General features: G+C 38.9%; 1 protein-coding gene across 9 annotated transcripts in view; it reads right to left on the bottom strand.

Annotated features, from left to right (window-relative positions):
* The window catches only part of LOC143345503 (glutamate receptor ionotropic, kainate 2), a 168,329-nt gene that overhangs the window by 33,039 nt on the left and 113,292 nt on the right, over window positions 1-21,998 (bottom strand). For all 9 annotated transcript variants that reach the window (XM_076772683.1, XM_076772681.1, XM_076772682.1 and 6 more), the window contains exons 6-9: window positions 21,880-21,933; window positions 16,626-16,790; window positions 13,658-13,810; window positions 264-467 (exon numbers count right to left, since the gene is read on the bottom strand). In XM_076772683.1, coding sequence (XP_076628798.1) covers window positions 264-467; window positions 13,658-13,810; window positions 16,626-16,790; window positions 21,880-21,933 — 576 coding nt within the window. The remainder of the gene's footprint in view (window positions 1-263; window positions 468-13,657; window positions 13,811-16,625; window positions 16,791-21,879; window positions 21,934-21,998) is intronic.

Raw genomic sequence — 21,998 nt, 5'->3', positions numbered from 1 at the left:
TTCATTAGCGAATCGTCCAGTGACCTGGGACTCGTGTACGACAACAAGCTTTTCGTGTATGCAAATTAGCTGAATAAAATGTAATACGTACAATGCCTTGTGATTTAACAAACCGCCGAATTTCGAGGCGAATAAAGGCTTCAGGAAAACATTTATCGTACGCTCGAGATTCCCTCTATTATTTCCAACTTTCCTCTGACCTTTTCGGAGCTTTATCTCGAGCTTAATTTGGCTTACGGTTGCGCCAGTATTATGCTAATTACCTCTATCGTCATAACGACCAGAGTAATATTGGTCGCTGTGGTCTCGTAAAAGGCCCCCACGTCGGTGACGTTCACGCCTGTCCCGGGTTTCCATTCGCCTACCTTCACCAGCTCCTCTTTCTTCAGCTTCAGCAGATCCAGCTTGAAGTTATTCCGTTTCCCTTCGTTGAATTCTATATGTCCGGTTAGTCCGTGTAAGCCTGCCTGCGAACAGAAATGTTCGTAACCCTAAATTCGAGGTCGACGTGACTTTGCAACCCCACGATTTCAAAATGTTATTTTCCCTTCGGTTGCTTTTGGAATATAAATGATAACGTGCTTGAAATATTTTGTTAAAATACAATAATCAATTCTCTTTCTTTCGTTACATACCACAAATAACATAGATAAACTGGGATCAAATAGTCATCGGTTCAAAATTAATTAATGTTTTGAACGTGTATTTACACTGTGTTATTGGTACGTTCATACGTTTCACCATTTATCACGTGTGACCAACATCCATCAAGTAATCTGTATCACGAGAGTGTACTAATGTTATCGATTATTAATATTATTACTTGTTTCGGATTCGCCGTTATTAAGACAATAACGGACGCGACGCGCGAGACGGTTAGACCAGTAAACTGCCGTCTCGATGGTTACCGGTGTTTACCGTGCAATAAATTTTTTGCTCCCGGTTTCGAATCGAACCGAACCGAAACGCTTCGATACTGAGCTCAGTTGTCGTATCGCCGCTGACCGGACCACTCGAAATAAACTGTGATTTCTATTCCGCTAGTGATATCGGTCCAATACTTTTGTAACTCATCTTTCCTCCTCGTACGCCAGTGGTCCACGGCCCTGACTCCGAAACCATGATCCATCCGTGTGCAGAAAGATATCGACTCGGAAATAGTTCAATCGAATCTCGCACATTACTCCTACGACGTTTAGGAAATTAATTAATTTTGAATTTACACGATGAAATAAACGCGGTAACCTAATGTTAAATAATTTTTTGTGCCTGAGAGATTTCAAGAAAGAGCAACACAACGTTAGTTTGCTCAACAATGTTTCAAATGCTTTGGAAAGTTTAATAATACTTATTTCGAATATTTTGAGGTTTACATTTTATACCGTGGTCTGATTATTATACGCTGAATTCAACAAGTAACAAAGACCCGACTATGGTGAACGTTAATTAAAACTCGTACAATATCAAGCCAATTTTATATAAACTTTCCCGAGTTCTATGCCAGTGTTTCTTACGATAAACTTCATTTAAAACGTAATCGAGTTTTTACAACATATCGAATTAGCCAACATCTTTCTAATCATATCATTTTCGACCCGATATGTAGATCTTCTTTAATATAAAGATCTCTAAATAGAGAAAGAAGTTTTAGAGTGATACAGAGTTCTGTTAAATTAGTTGTTTCCTTTACGCGATCTATCGTAACGTAAAAAATTTCATTTCCACGCAACCAATCACGATTCGCGGCTAAAATTCCGCGAGGAATCGGACAGAGACATTTTTCACATTAATTAGCTTCCGCGTTCTACAATCTTTCCAATTTACGAGGCGGTTTTTCCATAGAACGGCTACCGTCGTTCGGCCAAATTTTGGCTTGTTATATTTCCCACTTTTTTATCGAACGAACATGATTTTTCCGCCGGCCAGCGCGGTAACCCAATTTCTTTCGGCCTTCCCGCGTCGCAGGGACCAACGATTTCGAAATCCCGCGAGTGGACGAGACCGGGAGACAATAGAAATTAAATCGTTCGATTCGTTCCGTGTGGTTTTTTTACGCTCAGTGTGCTTTTGCGTGGCTGCAGGTTTAAAATGACGCCGATCGAGATCGGGCACATCGTCGAGGACAGACCATTTCCTGGCAGCTGGCGAGTCATCATCGCGAACACGCTGAAAATCCCCGGAGGTATGCCAGATACGTACGTCAAATCGCTACGAACGAATGCCACGGGCGCACGGTGGAACAAAATCTCCGAAATTTGACTAAAATATGTAATTAGGAAATTCCTCAAACTAACTTGGAAATGACTGATGACGGAAACACATTGTCTTAGAAAAATAGTGTACCGTTATGTCGAGTATAGAGTTCTTCTAAGCTCTGTTTTCAAAGTTTTGTTGTTTCAATATTATAAAATTACAGAGTTAATTTTATTGCAGTATTTTAAATGAAGATTTATTTGTTAAATTTCTGGTAAAATTAAAATTTGCCCGGAATTCGTTCTTAACGTTTTTATAAAATTTTTATAGTTTCTCCGTCTGAGTTTTCAGCGTACTTGTCTGAAAATTTTTTTAGGTTTCTGTACTCAATATTATTTAACAAACTGTTTTGTCTATTGACTAATTATCCGAGGAAGGGTGGAAAGCTGGAACCAGAGACTTCGGTAGTTTTCTTCTCTCTTTGCCCAATATGAAAAGTAACTTCTCGCATTGTTCGACAATAATCGATCAAATTTTAACCACCTTTTGGGAAATCTGTACCAGTGTGTGGCGGCTGGAATCGAACGGTACAACGGGCATCGTATTTTCGGCGCTCGCGTGGTCCAGCCTTGTACAGTGGAAGAGATTTGCCCGTTAATTCATTTCGTATTTACGGCCACGGTCGTGTAAACCGTGGATCTATATTTTCCGGTTCGTGTTCTCGAAACATGAGCGTGGAAATCTATCGTGCGTTCCGCTCGTCTACCGCTTGATCGAACGTTTCTCAGAATATCGTTTTCTGAAAATAAGAGACATCGACGCGAACGAATTTCCGTCGAATTTTCATTCTGCGAACTGTCAAGCAATGAATTTTCATTCTTCGTATTAACAAGCCCATAAATATGAATGTCGAGTTTTGACGTTTCTCGGAGAATGAAAATTTATTTTTCAATGTAGCGTTATAAATTTATGTTTCCTTTTGTGTACAAATGTTACGTAGGTATGTGTTTCGAACGATTTACCTACGTTCATGTAAATTTCTTCGTACTAACAGAGATACTTAAGATACCCTGAAACAAGTGGTGCAATCTACGCTCGACGAACTTCAATTTAGGATCATTTCGAGCTCTCGGGATCATAGTATCGAATCGACACCGGTTTCAGGGCACCCGGTACGTGGAGAAGCGTGTCCCCGATCCCGTATACACGAGGGCATGGGCTGGCGGAGTGAATTATGTTCTCAACGTAGCCCACATAAATCCATTTACAAACGTTCTCTAACACAGCATGCTTGGTGCACCGCGAATGTCCGTTCCGCTGTCCGCGCCTAACGACTGTGTACAGAGCGGGGCGAACGCGAGCGAGGCAAGAACTCGCAAACTTATATTTCCCGTGCAAACTTTTCAGGAGAATCGCGTGCCCGGATGGCTATGCCCTCGTGTTTGCTTAAGGGAAGATCGAGTGAGTCGACAGTGGGATCGCGCGAGTATTTGCGGAGCGTCGCAGTCGAGTAATCGTCGCTCGCGGAATGTGATTTCAACGCTTGGCTGATTCAATTTCGTCGCGCATTTATGAACGAGTACCTTTTTTAAAAATTCCCCTAGCTTTGTTCTGGTCCAACGACTGGACGTGTTGCGTCACTCGTCCTTAATAGAGTTCAAATATTAATCTTATCGTCGATAGTTTTCATTACTTGGATATTTTATATACAGGTCGCCAATTCGCGCCATCGATTGGTATTAGCTCTTTGATTTATTTTCATCGAAACTTCGTAACTGCTCTTACGACAAAGATTAAAATATTAATATATAACATGGTTGTATATTCTCTAAAAATCGAAAGGTATCGTAGGTTAATATCTGTTCATTTGGAAGAAGACTGAGAGTAGCGCTCGACTGAGATGTCTGACTATACACGGTTAAATCTACTTCGCGGTAGGAAACAAACCTTTCCTTTATCCTCCTGAACAATTGTTATAATATAATAAAAATTTCCAACTAATTCTTCGAATCTATTTCGAACCGTGTTCTATGATTGGAAAATCTACGAGGGTTAATATACAGGGTGTTCGGCCACCCCTGGGAAAAATTTTAATGGGAGATTCCAGAGGCCAAAATAAAACGAAAATCAAGAATATCAATTTCTTGATTGAGGCTTCATTAAAAAGTTATTAACGTTTGAAGTTCCGCCCGTACCGAATTTTTTTCTAGAAAGTGGGTAGGATTTCGGGGGTATGTCTATTGACCAAAAATTCTTGCAATTGACCCCCGGAACCGAAAATAATTTTTTTAGAATTAATTAAAAATTTTTTTTTTCGTCGAAAAATTTAGGCACCTACACCCTGTCGATTTTTCTTAAAAATTCATTTTTCATTTTTAGTAATTTTGTTTGACACCCTACAGAAAAGTTGTCTAATACTTTTTTGTAGGTACCCATGAGCTCTACTTCAGAGAAAAGTTTCATTGAAATATATTCACAATTGTAGGAGTTATGGCTGTTTTAGGGGGTTTTTCTCATTTTGCGAGGTGAAGGACCAACTTTTCGAATATTTTTGCAATTTGTACATATTCTCCATCAAAATACGCGTAATTTGCTTTTTTAAACATTAAAATCGTCCAATCCGTTCAGAAGTTATGACGTTTTAAAGATTCGCATGAAAATTCAGGCAGACATTTCTGGCCAGAAATTATATCTTCGGTAAGGAATTTTTTTTTCGAAACTGAGTAGGGTTTCGGGGGTATATCTATTCACCAAAAATGCTTATAATTGACCCCTGCAACCAAAAATAATTTTTCCAGAACGATTTGAAATTTTTGAATTTAATTGTTAATAACTTTTTAACGGAACCTCCATCAACAAATTGGTATTCTTGATTTTCGCCTTATTTTGGACTCTAGAATGCCCCATTTAAATTTTTCCCAGGGGTGGCCGGACACCCTGTAGAGTTCGAATACAAAGTTTACCCGGAGAGTGAAGTTTCAGAAATATCTCTAAGTGGCATTTGGTCTTGTATACGGTATAAACTGATTTAAGTAATCGTCGGTATTCAGCTCGTGCAAACCGATAGAGAGTTCTGAATTGAATCCCCCGACAGATCTAATTTCAGTATCCGACCTAACTGCGTTCCGTCATACAGTAAGTTTCTGCACGTCGGGGGCGGTTCAACGTTACTTCAGGCTGCGTTCTATTGTATAATCTAAGAAAAGTAACTGGATTTCACCGACTCCGTGTCGAGTTGCAGTTAACGTCGAATCGTGGAGGGAAACCCGCGAGCATCTCGTTTTCGCGATTTGCATGAAGCGGAAACGGTGCGTACGGCTCGCACTAGTAACGCAATGTGGTGGATTACGTTCTGTTATCTCTTACTTTGCGGCTGACACCAGTTAGCGTTCCTACCATCGTCTACGATTCACGTCGAAAGGGATATGCATAGTCTTTCCCTAATGCTTTCACGCGTGAAATCGCTGTACAAATCCTTTGTTTTGCGAGGATGCTTTGTTTCATAATAACTTATTGCTTCCAACAGTACACAGCTTAGACAGTGCACAGTAATCACAGCAAACGTTGAAATAGGAATTACAGAAATATTAGTCTCCAAAAAAATAAGAATTTTTTATATTCTAAAAATAATGATATTCTATAGATCTGAATTTTCAGACTGTGACTGAATGCTTTGTTTCTTAATAACTTATTGCTCCAACAGTACACAACTTAGACAGTACACAGTAATCACAGCAAACGTTAAAATAGGAATTATAGAAATATTAAACTCTAGAGAAATAAGAATTTTTCATATTCTAAAAATAGTAATATTCTATAGATTTGAATTTCCAGACTCTGACGCAATGGTTGCATCTGCATCGACTGCTGCACTTTTCGATCACGCATCGTGCATTTCTTCAGGTGTCCCTTGGCAAAAATCTTCACTTAACGTTTCTAAAATCCATTTCGATGCGTACTTCGCTCGCAACCGATACTCGATCCCGCATATCCATTAGATGTCTGCCGTTCTGTCTCGAACACTTGTCATTTCCATCCAGATGCGCGATCTTTAACGCCTGGATGTCACTCGAGCTTGCGTTTAGAATGTAAAAATGTTCCTCCAAACAATGGAAGAGTTGCAGTGCAAAAATAGTTCTAGAATTTACAGAACTTTTACGTACGTACATATAAATTCTAAAATTATGAAAGAACCGTGTATTCTATATGCACGAAATTAATTCTCTCAAACGTGGAACGTATTCGTTGTAATTGCTTTGTATAATTTCCTTCTATTTTGTGGTGGTGTACTGTTTATTTTGCGTAATTAACACTCTGAGCAACTTCAGAAATATTTTTGCGTTCGTTATAATTAAATGTTGTAATTGTCAGACCTCTATGAATTTTAGAAGACTTCTGTGTTTGTTATGAATTTTCATTTTACCAGTGGAGTACAACCAGAACTCGGGAAGTTGAAATTAAAGTTATCTCTTCGCCGTCGTTAATTAAATTTCTTGAAATACTGCGGGTACATCATAGTATAACTGTTTAAACTGTAGCTAACAGTAAATTTACGATCCCGAAGATGAAATCATTTTTATTTGATATCGAAGCAGATGGATTGCTGTTGTTTACGACGCACACGGATCAAAAGTTTCCCATTGCACGCATTTTACAAAATTCTCGTGTCCCCCCACCGCGACTTGGAGCGTCTTCGATTATTCCACCAGCGCGAGCGAACTTTCCACGAAGCTCGCGTTCAATTTTCTTTTCCATCCACCGTCGAAAAAGAGAAACTTTATAATGGCAGGGCTAGAGATGGGAAAGACGCTGGAATAATTCGCAGGAAACCGACATTGTACCGTCTTCTAAGTTTTCATGACGCGTACGCTCATTGCTTCCGGTTGCAACGCTGTCACATTGACTCAATTTTATTTTAGCCACAGTTAAATTTTAATAAACATAAAAATTATTCAAACGGAAGTTAATTTAATGACGTCTTCCTAGAAAAGAAAATTCATCCACTTTTTCTGCAATCTTCCAGAGACGTTACCACAAATGATTGCACTTTTACGATCATCCTCTTTCGTATCCATCGACGGAATATGAAAATTATTGTTCCCCTATGCTCGACGTTACAATTTCCGATCGACGAGCAGGACTATTTGCCAACGCGATCGCCCCGTTGACTCGATTAATTAACGGTCACGACTTTTTGACATTGAATAACCGCGTGTCGTTAACTCCATTATTTATCGACTATCCATAACAATGGGCCCGCGGACTCTATGGCAATTCGAAAATGCACAGATCATTGTGCACGTGGCAGCAGTTATTTTCGCGCGTCCGCACACTAAATTTCCTGTTCGTTTTCCGAGGCAACTGTTTAATTTACACCGAATATGTGTGCTGTACTTCATTAATCGATAAATGCGCCGACGTAACGAATATCAGCCCCGGCGCCATATGAGCAGCCGTTACTTTATCGCAAGTGCCATCCATCCGTATTTACACGTACAAAATTGTATTTAGAAACGTCTGTGAAACAACACGATACATTTTACTTTCACGGATGTAGCTTCTTCTGCTTATAAAAAAAGAAATAATCTATTACGTGGAAGGTTGAGTTTCTTGCAACAGTTTCAGATTCCAGACGTAGATCGTCGCCAATTAGTCAAAGACAAGGAAAGTTCAAGCATAGCACAACCACGTATTCAGCAATTTAGATCGACCACGCGAATTCTAAGCAAGCAGTAGCTAAATCAAAACTGGAAATTACTTTGCTTGTAATATTCAGTTAATAGAGTTCTCTACGTGCTCTGTCCACGAACGGAACGTGAGTTGAGGCGTCTTACGAGCTCGAGAACGTGTTGTTCGCGGCCATGGACGGGAAGACAAGAATCCAAGGAGGCAAGGGTGGTGTATAGGAAACGGGATGATTCCTACAGGAAACAGGAAATGGACCGAGCAAAGACACGTAGAACAGAATGGGAAAAAAGAACGACCGAAGAAGAAGGTTGGATTTGATTAAGAGTCAAGACGCGTAGTTCGGTAAGAGGAGAGCTAAAACGGTGGAATTTTCTTCTATGCTCCAGCTAGAATAAATTAACAGACCCCGTTTCACGATTTTAGTACGATTCGTTTGTCTGTATTTATTTTTCCTTATGAATTTAGTTTGCGTAAAAACTTCGTGAGCGAAGAAGAACTGGGTGTCGTCCGAGTGTGAAAAATAAATAGGAGGAACGTAGAAAATAAAACATTTCCTCCAACAAATAACAGTGCCGCGGTACTCTTAAAAGGTACGGATATTTTTGCGAGAGAGGGTGTGTGTGCAGGATGGTCGTGAAGCAGAAAGACCGTGAATCCGTAAAAGAAGATGGACAGGAGACAGGGAGGACAGGAATGGTCCATTCTCCTTGGCTATTTGCTAAATACGCTGTTCAATTATTCATGTGTCAACGCTGCTTCCCTTCTGCCGTTCTCCGTGCACGTTTGCGGCTTATCGCTGGACGCCTACCAATCTGGCTGCTTCCAGGTAGAATACTGGAGGCAGTCGCCTGGATATACACGATTTTCTTCCCTTGTAGCCCTCGGGCTCCTGGCCGTCCTTTTTTCTCGCTACGCCCGGAGAAACCGCGTTCCCTTGCTTTCGGAATTACACGGTATTTGCATTAAACGTCTATTTCCTGTTGCGTCTATAGCGACTTCCAATGTATTATGTGCACATACGTGTGCGCCGTATTACGAAAACCGGGACGCGGCTATAAGAAGGTCGATTCTCTGTCTCGCGATTATTCGATCACGATATTGGAAACTCTCATACTTGGAAACATGATTCCAAGCGAGGAAATGGAATATACAAGATGGCCACGAGATTATAGAAGTTATTTTCTTGGAAATTGTTAACCCTGAAATTAGCATCGATCGAATTTTACATCGTATCATTGAAAAATTCATCGCTTCGTAACGGAGTTATTAAAACACTCTGTACGTACGATTTTTAAACGTCAGATTGGGAAACTGCACTCGTAATGAGCTTTCGTGTATTCTGTAAAACCATACGCTTTTAGATTTTTCGAAATATTCGTAAATTAAATTCCACACGTCCACGCGTATTAAAAGATAATGAAATGACACGTAGTCGAATAATTAATTTTAATCAAGTCGCGCGAGAAGGGTTTGGTATGAAACTTTCAGTCATCATTACATTGATAAATGTAAATAAATCATGAATAATGCGTAAATCGTGGCATATTTTCCCGAACAGCCTATCATAAACTCGTAACTGTTCGAGTCTTATTTCACGTCTGTATATTGTTCCAAAATATTGTTCCGAATGTTCACGTTCGAAAGCGCGGATGGCGTTATTCGTTGACGGAACGTATCCTCCTCTCCTGTTTGTTCAGCGATATCGTGATCCTGGAAAACAGATCGGTTTTCGAAACTTGTAAATAAAACTGGCGGCGTTTCGATTAAATCTCGCGCGAACGTGGTATCAGGCCGTTCGTCGAGTAAAAGTGATGAAATACGTTGCGCTGACACGGAGCACACGCGATAAAATATTTGATATGTAGGTAACGATAAAATCGGGACTCGGTTAAATGGAAGAGAAACACGGTGAAGTGGCAATTATCCTGATAAGTGTAGAGGCAACATTCGAGGCTCGATCGCCACGCGAAAATTCAAATGTGTTTAATTCAGAATATTTAACTAGTCGACAGAGCGTTAACTCTGAGTTTTGATTTCTGATACGATTCTCCGCATGTACCATTGCATTCTTTCCTTAGAAAGTTACTTCGATTACTCCACCTGTCGAAGGTTTATTTTTTAGGACAGTTAGACTCCTTCAAAGCTTACGTTGTTTAAGTATCTTTAATTTTGTTATTTAATATAGTATGTTCAAACTGTTTTAAATAAATGTGACAACTCTTCTTCCGGCTAGAATAAAATTTCTAATCCGTTCTTAATCAAAAGTATATGATTTCTCGTCGAAATAAAATATATCTTAACTGAATTCCTCGCAGGGTGCATTGTATGTTGCAGAAGAGATTGAAATTATACACCGCCATTTAATCATTCCGACCCGATGGCAGATGATGTATTTCTGTCCCCAAGGATGACGCTAAAATTTGAAATATTTCGACCTAGATAAGTGGATGAAATGAATCGTAACTTTTTAAGTATTAACTTTTAGACGTGACCTGAATGTTCTGGTGAATAATTGGGGATGTTGGTATGCTTCCTATGAAATTAATATGTTATTGAACGCACTCTCTAATTAATATATATTGATGAGTTTTTTTATTCAAATTGACAAATATTCTAAATGGAAAAATTCTATTTCACTGTTATGGGAACTTGCCCAGCCCCACTTTTCTAGCATTGATAATTAAAAAATAATTAACCCATTTTCTATTATTCATATATAAAAATGCATTCGTTAAAGAATAGATTTCGTAAACTACTGAGTATCTATTTACGAAGTTTCGATAAAATTGGCGCATAACACGTCGCGTGGTATCCCTATTAGTACGCATGAAAAAATGGGAATCAAACTTTGAAGTCGTATATCGAAATAAACAAAAAGTAATGAATAATTTCGCCAAACGTGGCCCCGAGAGATCCTTTGTTTTAGATTCATGAATTGGGTCTTGGAGGATCCAGAACCGTGGATCATCGCGGAACTGGCACTTCTATCGCGACATAAAATGGAAATCGAATGCGAATATTCGATATTTCCACGTGTCCATATGATTTTAATGCCTGGTGAATGTTTTATCGCTGCTTCGATCAAATTCTTCATCCGAGGGTCGCATAGGACACCAAGCATCATTCTCCGAGAACAGATAACTAAATTGCGTACGAATAAAATTCTTTACAAATATAAATACAATACACATCTCTTTGAAGATCGAATTGAAACCAGGGAAAAATATTTTCACGTATCGATTCGTTACTTTGTCTCTTTTTCTATCAAGTTTAAACGACGTCCTCGCAAGTTTGGTTATATGGAGTGACCCGTCGGACTATTTGCGTTCAACGGATTTGTTTTATCGCGCTGTGAAACATACTAGCCGCGACGCTAGTATTGATCTAATCCTTGTCGAGGGGCGCGTTTTGTTCGCTAGGAAAACAAATATCGCATGTGCTCTGAAACTGGTAAACAAGAGACGGATACGGCCAGAACTTCGGTCTGTTCTATAAGTGCGAGGAAATACATTCGTGGACAAAAAGGAAACATGTTTGTGCTATCGCTAGGTTCTCAGAAATTGATTCAGAATTCACCAAGTTCGATAAATGGTACGCAAACGTTACCATAAAATAATATACAAGTTATATTTAGTAACCGAGATTAAAAATTCAAATGTCAATTTGATCTACGAAATTCTGCGCTCGCTATAGCTTTATTCCAAGATAACATCATGCATTTTTTCACTCGATAGAGCATGTCGAACTTCCACCAAGGAGCGGCGCGTAGTTCGAAAACTTCTTCGAGACCCGTTCGTTTTTTTTTCTCGTCCGGATAAACCACCGTCGAATCGTTTCCTGTTTATGCGGCAGAATGCAATTAAGGAGATTGGAATTGTTAAAGAACCGTCTGGTTTCAAGGCACGCAAGAAACGCGGTGAATCATTTCCAGAAGAAGCTGTTCGATTCGTACGGCAATACATATTCCGCGTGCGCTACCTCGAACGAAACTTTCGGTTACTTTTTGGCCGCTTTCGTTCAACTGTTGCATAATGGAATTCTTTTTTCGAATTCTCGAAATAACTTCAGGAGTTTATTGTCGGTGTTCGAGACATTTCTTTGCTACGTGTCAGTGCGCCACGAACCGCAAACTATTTCCAACGTCCCCGAACATAAATATTAAGCTGCTCCAGAAAATACTGTGCGTTTCATTTTAAACTTCTGACAGAATTATTTTTTAATATCTTAAAACCGAGGACCATTTCAAGCCTGATTGCTTCTTTCTAGCCAACTCGATGAAATAATTATAATTATTATTGCTTAGTGTCAATACAAAATTTCGTTGCAATGGACGAGGGTAATTTTCGAGGATCCTCTTGCCAGGTCTGCTTAAGTCGGTCGACGCGAGGATAGAGGAGAAGGAAAAAACTGTAAAATTTAAGCGTATTCGAAAGAATCGGTTCTGGAATCGCGATGGAACTGGGAGGTACGAGGGCACCGTTGAATGGCGTGCTTTGTCGCCTGGTCCACTACTCGTTAAAGAAACCTCGCCTCGTAAAGCACCGAACATTGTAAAGCGCTGGCCCATTGGTGGAATTTATGCTGCGCACTCCATTCGGTTCCTGCCCTTTGACAGTCGACCCCGATCGTGAAATAGTGTGGACTGCCAATAGCATCGGTCGCCGACGGACGGTCGCGTTACCAGCCGGAAAAAAATTATTATATTTCGAGGCAAACGAATTGTTCTTGTACTAAACAACGAATAAAAGTTCCCCGTGGAATCTGTGATGCGTTGGAACACTGATTACACGGAAAGGAGAACGGCATTTTGGTTTAATGAATTTCCAACGGAACGTGTACTGCGAGCCAAAAAACGTGACACGTCGATTGTTTCCCAAATTTTCGATCATTAGAGAAACTTTCGAGTTAGATTAGATTCGGATTATTTTAGTACGCTGACACGAGAAGGAAACGTTATTGTTGGCGTCGATGATGGAATATTTAGATTTTCTCTGTGTCGGTGACTCTTTTGTTTATGATACGTAGGTAGGAGTTGAGAGGGTTCGACTTTGACAGCAGAAAGACTGCATCGAACTTTGATCGAGAGAAGTCGCTTATGTCTTTTATGTACTTTGTGTCAAATAGTTTATCGCAATATTAAATAATATAGTATAGAATCATTGAATTCGATCACACGCCTGCAATCATCCCTGATATCCTAACAGTATCGTCCCATCGCAGCTTTAATTTCCCGCGTTCAGCTTTGACGGAGACGGAAAGGGAAAACAAATCAAAATACGTTTCATCGTCGAATTCGTTGAAACGATTTTCGATTCGTTGATTGAGTTTGTTAATTGAAACAAGATTAAAAACGCCGACCATCGAATAAGAATGATCGCCATTGATCGAGGAACGAGCGAAAGTTCGCCGAAAGGCAAATAATTTCGACAAGTATCGCGTCGGCGATGTTTTCTTTTAATTAGCCGCCGGAAACTACGGGCCACGAAAGTTTCCAATTCGTCGTCCATCTTTTCCCAAAGTACGTATATCAAACTGAACGAAGTCCCGCGGAAACATTGCTGGCCACTTAATTTGCGCGAACTCGCAACGAAACTCTTCTGGACGAATCATCTTTCTCCGAAGAAATTACTTTCGAAAGTTCTCGGCGTGCTCTCGCGTATATTCTATCCGCCTTGCGTTGTTTTTAATTCTCGTGACTCCTCCCGTCCGTAAGGTAGATAGAATTGGATATTCTTTACGAGCAAGTTGTATGTGAAAAATTACAGAACGTACGTACGGAGTTAATGTAGTTGTAGAGCGACAGTCCATCGTCCCAGGGTTCCTCCCTCTCGCAAGACAAATTGGCGGGCCTCAAATCGTGACTGCGATCCAACGCTGCCAAACCGTGCGCGAAAACCTGAACACTGTCGTACACCAAAGCTGGTTCTGCCTGAAACATACGGTTCCCTTCGAGTGAAAAGCTGTTCGAAATAACTCGTGACGCAAAACAAATATTGCTTTTACCCAGAGAAACATAATCAATATCGAGGTGGTTATCTTTAGATTTACCGGGACATTGAAATGTGTCTTCTCTGTCAATCAGGATATATATATTCGATATAATAAATGTTTATCAAGTAATATTTATTAACTCCGTAACGTTATGTATGAAATCTTTCGTAAATCAAGTAGTACGAAGAGCGTCGAGTCAGACGCAGGCTCCACCTGGGCTGGCTATGTCCGCGCCAGTACTACTTACAATTCCTCCCAAGATTCTTTTTCCTACTACCAGCCTCAGCGATGACAGTTTTATTTTGTAACTCTATCGAAACACTAGTTATTTCGAAGTTTATTTTTAGTATCAACTTCAATAATTAAATTAATATAATTTTCAAATAACGCTGCAGGAAAAAATGACTGAATTACGCGAGAAACGGGAACGAGAATACATTTGAAATATTGTTCAGAACTCGGTAAAATTGAGCAAGTAGTAGATAGCGCGATAAGTCAAACTGTAGTAAAAATTTCCATTGACTGCGTGAAGATTCCGCTTAATCGTCAAAGTCGAGGCATATAAACGCATAATTTATTAAACGATGAATGCTTGAAACGGCAGAGAAACGAACTTCTAAAGTGGGATCCTCCTTTACCTTTCGAAATGAATTTTTGATTGAATCTCGGATCGTTTTTGAATCTCATTAATAGTTCCACGGTTTCGGTAATCTCGTTACCGTGAATTAGCGTCTTCGTTCCGGAGTGAAATTAAATGCTTGATAAAACCGTGAATAATAAGTACACGTGTCGCGTCGAGACGAATCCAAAAACTCGGAAATAGTCCATTCGCGACTGTCAGTGGAAAACGTTTCATCGCGAGGCTCTCAGGAAGAAAGTGGGCCGTGCATCGAGCACGCTCGATCGAGCTGTCTTAATTACGTTGCAGCTCGCGCCACGACCAGAACTCGCTTAATTACTGAAATGCTGACAGTGCATTGGATAGTCGCTCGTCGTGGACACCTCTGTCGTCACTTTGATCCTACTTTTCTATTATTCTCGATCGAGAAAGTCTCTTCATGTTCTTTAAGGGAGGATAATGCAATAATAGCTTGAAACGTTCGTATATATTCAGAATGTTAAATTTAATCTTCGCAAAATGAAATTTAAACCCTTAATTAGCGTTGCAATGGAACGTGTACCTGACAAACAGTTTCCTGGTTGTTTATTCGGATCCAGTTGGAAAGTAGTCAAAGTAATCATATTTATTTCTTCAATACGATTGATTTTAAAAACACTAATTTGCTTGGGTTAGAGGATTTACTTTACTTCAATGCAACTGAGTTGATATTCAAAGTCTTGGATGATGAATTCGTACCTTCACAAAACATGTGCTTGCTTTCAATCCACCTAATTGGATCTGTATGCCATGAAAGGGGAATTAAATATTTCAAAAATATGAATGCAATAGGGGACTTCTCAGCCAATGAATAGCAATAAATATCCAGAGTGTTTAAATTTCACTTCAAACACGGTTATCTCCACTGAAAGATTCTTTTCATATTGGTCTTCCATCGTGGACTGCACAGAATCGCGATCGTCTCGATTGCTTTGAGGAAAGTATTATTTGACATTCACGGCATATCGATTCGATACAACGAAAACTGAAAGACAATTTCTGTTTTAAAACGAATTAAGCGCTTGATAGAATCTTCTGTGTAGCGAACTTCACAAGTACAATACAAACACGTTAAGATTAATTGCAACATTCCCGTCAACTTCGTCGTTGCAAGTGTGAAGTATTGTTCGAACTAGATGTTCAACGCCAAGCCCTAATTAGATGTCGCGCAGCGACAAAATCGTTAATGCCTAAACAACCGACTAACACGACACAAACTAACAAAGCATATTCTACGATCGCAAATAAACAACGCGTGGTACAATATTTATTCATGGTATATTTTGAAATTGAAAGCTGTCTGTTTTCTGTCCAACCCCACGTACAATGTTTGCAGCAAAATATTATTTCGCGGAGTTATTGATTTTTGAAGAACAAAACACAATAAATAGACTGAATAATATGAAAGTATATTCTTTAGATATTTATATCGTTTGTCCTTTATTATTAAAATTGCTTGCTATTGTTAGCAAATTTCCCATTTATTATGATTAATGTCGCAGTAACATTAATTTGCTGTTTGCAAAATTCTGTACGAATTGAAAGCGATCTTCTGAGTATTAAAAATATCGAATGACGAATTTATAGCTTAACGGAACACGCGATTGCATTTAATCCGTTCATTTATACGTTGCTCAATAATAGAGAATTGAATATTTCTCTCAAAAATATGAACACGAATGCAAACTTTTAATAAATTAATAGCATAAATACGTGGAATGTTCAGATACAATTTCAGTCATAATTAATTATATCTGACCGATGCTTTTCACACTCGTTTCTCGTTGTTGGAAATTTCGATTTTTTCAGGCGCTTCGTTTTGTATTATACACAGCGTGCATTGTGAATGTGAGCTAGAAATTTGGACCACTCACGGTATTTTAAAATACTGCACGATTTGAGTAAACGGTGCCAAAAAGAACGTCCAGTATAGGTTCTTTTCGCCTCTCCAAACTCCTAGCGATCCGTTCATGGAAACACCGAAAACCGTTTTCTGTTCCAACGAGCAAACCGAGTTTCCGTACGTTCCCCGTTGCCCGATAACCACGACTTCCGGTCGGGGCATACCTAAGAGTCACTTGAACTTTCCACCAACCTGGATAACTCCGGTTTTGTTGAGGATTGCGTGGCCAATCGGCTGGAAGCGTTCCATCTGCCGAAGAACTTCGGCAACCTTTGGTTCCTCGAGGTCCACCAGACGGAACGCAGTCATGTTCACGCTGTTGTACTTAAAGTCCTCGAGATCGAACGTTTCTATGTCCTGAAAGCGGAATTTTTCCATTCAGAATGCATACAAAATGAAATGGAATATTTTAAAGCATTGATAAATTCTAGGTTCACGATACGAATTACTTTTTAGGAATATCGATTTACAGTAAAATTTCAATTATCCGGCATACTTGGGACTGGGGCAATGCGGGAAAATGAAATATGCCAGATAATTGGATTATACCTACACATGAAGTGATAAAAACGAGGAATATAATCACAGACCACTGGCCATACATTATATTTGTGATAAAGAATTTTTTTCTCAATAGTGCGTAAGTTTTCGGGGGTATATCTATTCACAAAATGTGATTGTAATTAACCCCTGCAACCGAAAATAATTTTTCCAGAACAATTTGAAAATTTTTTTTTTCGCCGAAAAATTTCAGTGAAACATATCAATATATGGTCAGACATTTTCGGTAAGGATTTTTTTTCTCGAAAGTGCGTAGGATTTCGGGGGTATGTCTATTCACCAAAAATGATTGTAATTAACCCCCGCAACCGAAAATAATTTTTTTAGAATGATTTGAAATTTTTTTTTTCGTCGAAAAATTTCTCCATCTATTTTCTATATCCTTATTTATTTATAGTATTGTAGAATTAGAGACTATAACTTTTAACCCGATATTTCGACCGTATCAATTATAGTGAACGCACCAAATAATTAATTATTACGTGTTCATAGGTTTAAGTTCAAATGCATTATTGTATAAATACTGAATGGGACCGCATCCATGAGACGAAAATGGTAAATTAATAATTACGGTACTACTGTGAGTGGCTAATTAATTAATACGTATTGTAGTTTTGTGTGCGAACGTGCAAAGGAACAAAATACTAGTTACGTTATTATTATTTTCAATTTTTTAAATATTCGATGGTTCTAGAATTGGTGTCACTGTTAGATTTCTACACCGGCGATCCTTTGAGAACACTTTAGACGACTAATATTTTGCAAATTTTAATATTAAATGAATTAATATTAAATGAAGTCCCCAGCCAGGACTCTGTTTCAATTTCAGGCAAAATGTACCACTCTATTCGTTGTAACGTTACGAGTCGCGAGATATATCGCGTATTAATGACTGAACGTTTCGGAACGTATAATATTTCTACGTCAATAAAACGTTACTAAAATTGCTATTTTCACTCTATTTAATTTCGTCGAAAATGGGACATTACACAACATTTCCGATTCTTCCACGCGAATTCGCAATAAATTCATGCGATATATTCGCTAATTAAATCCTGTATTACAGTTTCTGAAATTGGGCGAAAATGCGACGCAGGATTACGATAAAAATTTTGAGAAAAAAATGGTTCTATTAAAAAACGAAATACTGTTATTCACGGAAGTTTATTTATACACATTTATCGTAGCGTTATGGGATTGTTTATTTTCACAACGTAAAAAGGTCGAAATATTAATACTAATTAATATTTTATACTAACGGTAAATTAATTTTTAATTTGAATACTGATGAGATATTTATTTATGTAAAAGTAATGAAAGTAATATAATGTAGATCTAATATCAGAACAGTAGGGATGAAAGGAAAATATTGATGAACGAAAAATTTGAAAATACATCAATAGGAGGATTTCAGCTAAACATATATTAAAATTATGCAAAGTATAAGCAATGGATACGTATATCGGATGGTAAGTATGAAATACAGAATACTAAATTATGAGTATTATTGCTCGCAGGAACTAATCGATACGTCGTTCAGAAATTAATCCTTTATTATTCATCGTATCACTTTCAGTGTGCATCAGTCATTTTGTTATTATAGCAATAATTACGGACGCATTTGGAATATTATTCGTTAAAATTGATACAAGAATCCATTATATAATTTTCATCCTTTCAATCTTTCATTATCTTCTATAATAAAACAAATGTGTATTGAACAAGAAACCTAATATTCACTGTAACTAGGTGTGAATACGAATAACGAATAGTACAGAAGAAAGAAATTCGACGACAAATGGCTCCCTACTAATGAGTGCTGATATAAATGAGCGCATATGTTTCGCGTGGTCCCCAATTACAAGCGTAAGGGGTTAACAACCCTGCGATATTTTATGCACATTTGGCTGACACTGTGCTCTGTGTTTATCGATGCTTTCTTATAAACGAGTTTAATAAACACGAAACAAACGTGAGCATAAATTCAACAAATTATTGAATACTCACAGGAAAGTATCCGGTAAAAAATGAAAGAAAGAATCGGAAAAATGAGTTTGAGAATTTATGGATGTTCCAATGCAACGGAATTCTGTTTAGCAATTGGAGATCTTTTAATGCTATTACTTAGGTGTCTCATTTAAGAATTCTAAAGTAAACAGTTTGCATGGGTCCAGATAGACCCAGCGTTCGATGGACGAATTTAAGAGGAACAGTCTCTCAGCCCGTTCCATTTGCCTTGGAAAGCAAAGAAGATTTTCTAAATGGAAGAAAAACGGTCGCGTTATTGCCGCCGGCGCAATTACCGTCTGGCCGACGTAGTTCGTTCCCCCTCGACTCCCCGGGCAGCCAAGCCTCTTCGAGACGAAGTCGTCGAGTCAGATATGATTTATAATAATTGCAGGTTGATGCATCGCTCGGCTGGGATCGTTAAAGTAAATAATGTGGATTTCAACGGGGTCATTGACTCGCGGCGGCTACGTAGCTAAGTCGCCGCGACAGATAAAGCTAGCTTCCGCTTCGAAAGAGCTACCCTTTCTCTCTGCAACCTTTTATATCGCTGCACTCTTTTCGGGGGTCTCTTTTCCGGTCCCGAGCGTGTTACTTCCCTCTCGAATTGCGATATCACCGAGCGAACCTGTCGCGGCAGGAAGTGGCGCCGCGTCCCGCTGGAAGTGATTTATTCCGTGTCGCGCGGTTATGTTTATGCAACATGCGCCGAAATCGACCACCGGGGCTCCCGCGAACGTGACGAAAATTGCAGTTCCATTTTTTCCTGTATATTTCTTATTTTTATCTCATTTGGAAGGCGATAAAACGGCAGATTTTCCTTCGCATTAAGAACGTGGGTCACCATAGGGAACGTTTCAATAAATTTTTAAAAATTAAAGAATCGTATAATGCTAATTATTAATTATATTTATGAAACGTCTATTGTTCTCCGTGATACGCTTTAATAATTTTTGCTCGAATAACCGGTTTCAGTAAACTCAGCTTCTCTCGAATGTACCGTACATTCGTTTCGCCATTCTAACCAATTCCAGATTCAATCATAAGGTCACCATTATTTGTCGAGGTTTTACCATTTCTTCTTTCCATAAATCGTAGTAGTAGCAAGTAATGTCATCTGAACCGTTCAAATTGAAATTCTTTTCATCGGCAAATAGAACTCTTTTTCATTTAACATTACAATTCGCTCGTTGTAAAAATTATAAACGTTTTCCTTTGTGCTGCTTCGTTGGACGTTTCATCTTCGATCGTTTGATACTTTTACATTTTTGACAAACCTGAACGTTGAATTGGTTTCCCATTGTTCTATTCTAAATTCATTTGCCAAACTTTGCAATTTTAAAAAGCTATACGAGCTTAGATTTTTCAATCCCAGTAATTTTAATATTTTCTACAATTGAAAAACCTTATGTAGTCAGCTTTGAACTATTATTTTTCCCTATTCGCCCTGTGAAATTGACGATTTGAGTACTTTGTGAAAAGCAAACAATGAAGTACAACGATATTTGACCGTGGTTTATGCACGTCAATATTTACCCCATAATAATTACAATTACGCGAGCGTTTCAGTATCGTAATAATCAGCAGTGCCTTTAATATTATATCACGCTGGTTTCATGGTAATTTAATGATAGAACGTGCAGTTGGTCTAGCAAGTTAGCTGCATGAAAGAATTGCGACCCAACACAGATAATTAATTAATTCTCCATTAATGCGTTTATTATCGAAGCTAATGCGTCACTCGATTATTATCTTATTATCGCTGATTGGCAATGCGTTCATCACACCCTCGATTGCGACGCTTCCTCATTACTCGAAATGGAAATTTGATTTCTCGTGAATTAATTTGTTTGTACAACATTTAACGCGAAAGTACATCTAAGACGCGACTTGCTGAACAAATGATTTTCAAGTTAATTGGTTCGCCGGTGCTGGACGCAAGAAACGCGATCGCGCGATTTGCTGCGTTAATTATGTTTCTAAAATCTTCGGGTTCACGAACGTTGCACGCGAGGTAGCTGCAGCGAAATTATCATCGACGAGACTGTTCGTCGGAAAGTTTCGCTAGATGCTGCGTTGAAAATTTGTTGGAATTATTCTATTTTGCGAAATCGTTGTCGTTGTACTGTTTCGTGGTCTGACGATACGACGAGAGTTTCTACTTTAATCTACCCATTGTACATATATTTTGATTCAAAGGGTACACAGACAATAGGACTCTGAAGCTGTTTCAGAGTTACTAAAGCAGTTTATAAAGGTATTGTTTAACAGCTTTGTGCGTAATATTTTTTGAATATTATATTCCACTTACGCGAAGCGGTTCGACCTTTTCTCTGATTACAAAGTTTTAGACCGGTGAATGGAACAAAGCACTTCCAATATGAATTAATTTCCAAAAACTAGCGAGGTCAAATTATAGTTGTATGATCGTAAAAAGCATTTAACAGAGCGCGAATCCGTGACCAAAAGAGCAACGACAGGTTAGGCGTTTCGTTACTGATATTGTCACTTATCGTTCTTGCAAAAGAAATTTTATCACGATAAATTCTGCGTAATCGCGCGAGTTTCGAGGTCTGCGACGATTATTTACGCGTCTATGCTGCAACGGATGACTTCATCGCCGGATTTACGAGCGAACGTTCCATTTATCAGACGAGCTCCGAGCATCGAGAGCAGAAATTGAAAATTGCAACAGAGTCAAAAGGCAGACATAGTCAAAGCGCGATAGGTGGATACGAGTAGCCAACTTTCACGGACCGTATTAAAGCGAGCTTCATTAGACCGACCAGTCCCATGAGTGCTAATTTACATCGCTGCCCTCTGTGTCAGCGGACCCGCGACAGGGAAGAGAGTCGTCCGTGGCTGGACGTATACTTACGAACGTGGTGAACATGTAGTGGTATCTGTAATCGTTCATCTGCAGCTGGAGTATCTGCAACAGAGGAAAAGGGATTAGTTAGTCGCGCGACTAACCTCGTTTCGGCGCATAATTTATAT

Source organism: Colletes latitarsis, chromosome 9, assembly GCF_051014445.1.
Source record: "Colletes latitarsis isolate SP2378_abdomen chromosome 9, iyColLati1, whole genome shotgun sequence".
In the NCBI taxonomy this organism is placed as follows: domain Eukaryota; kingdom Metazoa; phylum Arthropoda; class Insecta; order Hymenoptera; family Colletidae; genus Colletes; species Colletes latitarsis.
This window is presented reverse-complemented; position numbering and strand designations above follow the sequence as displayed.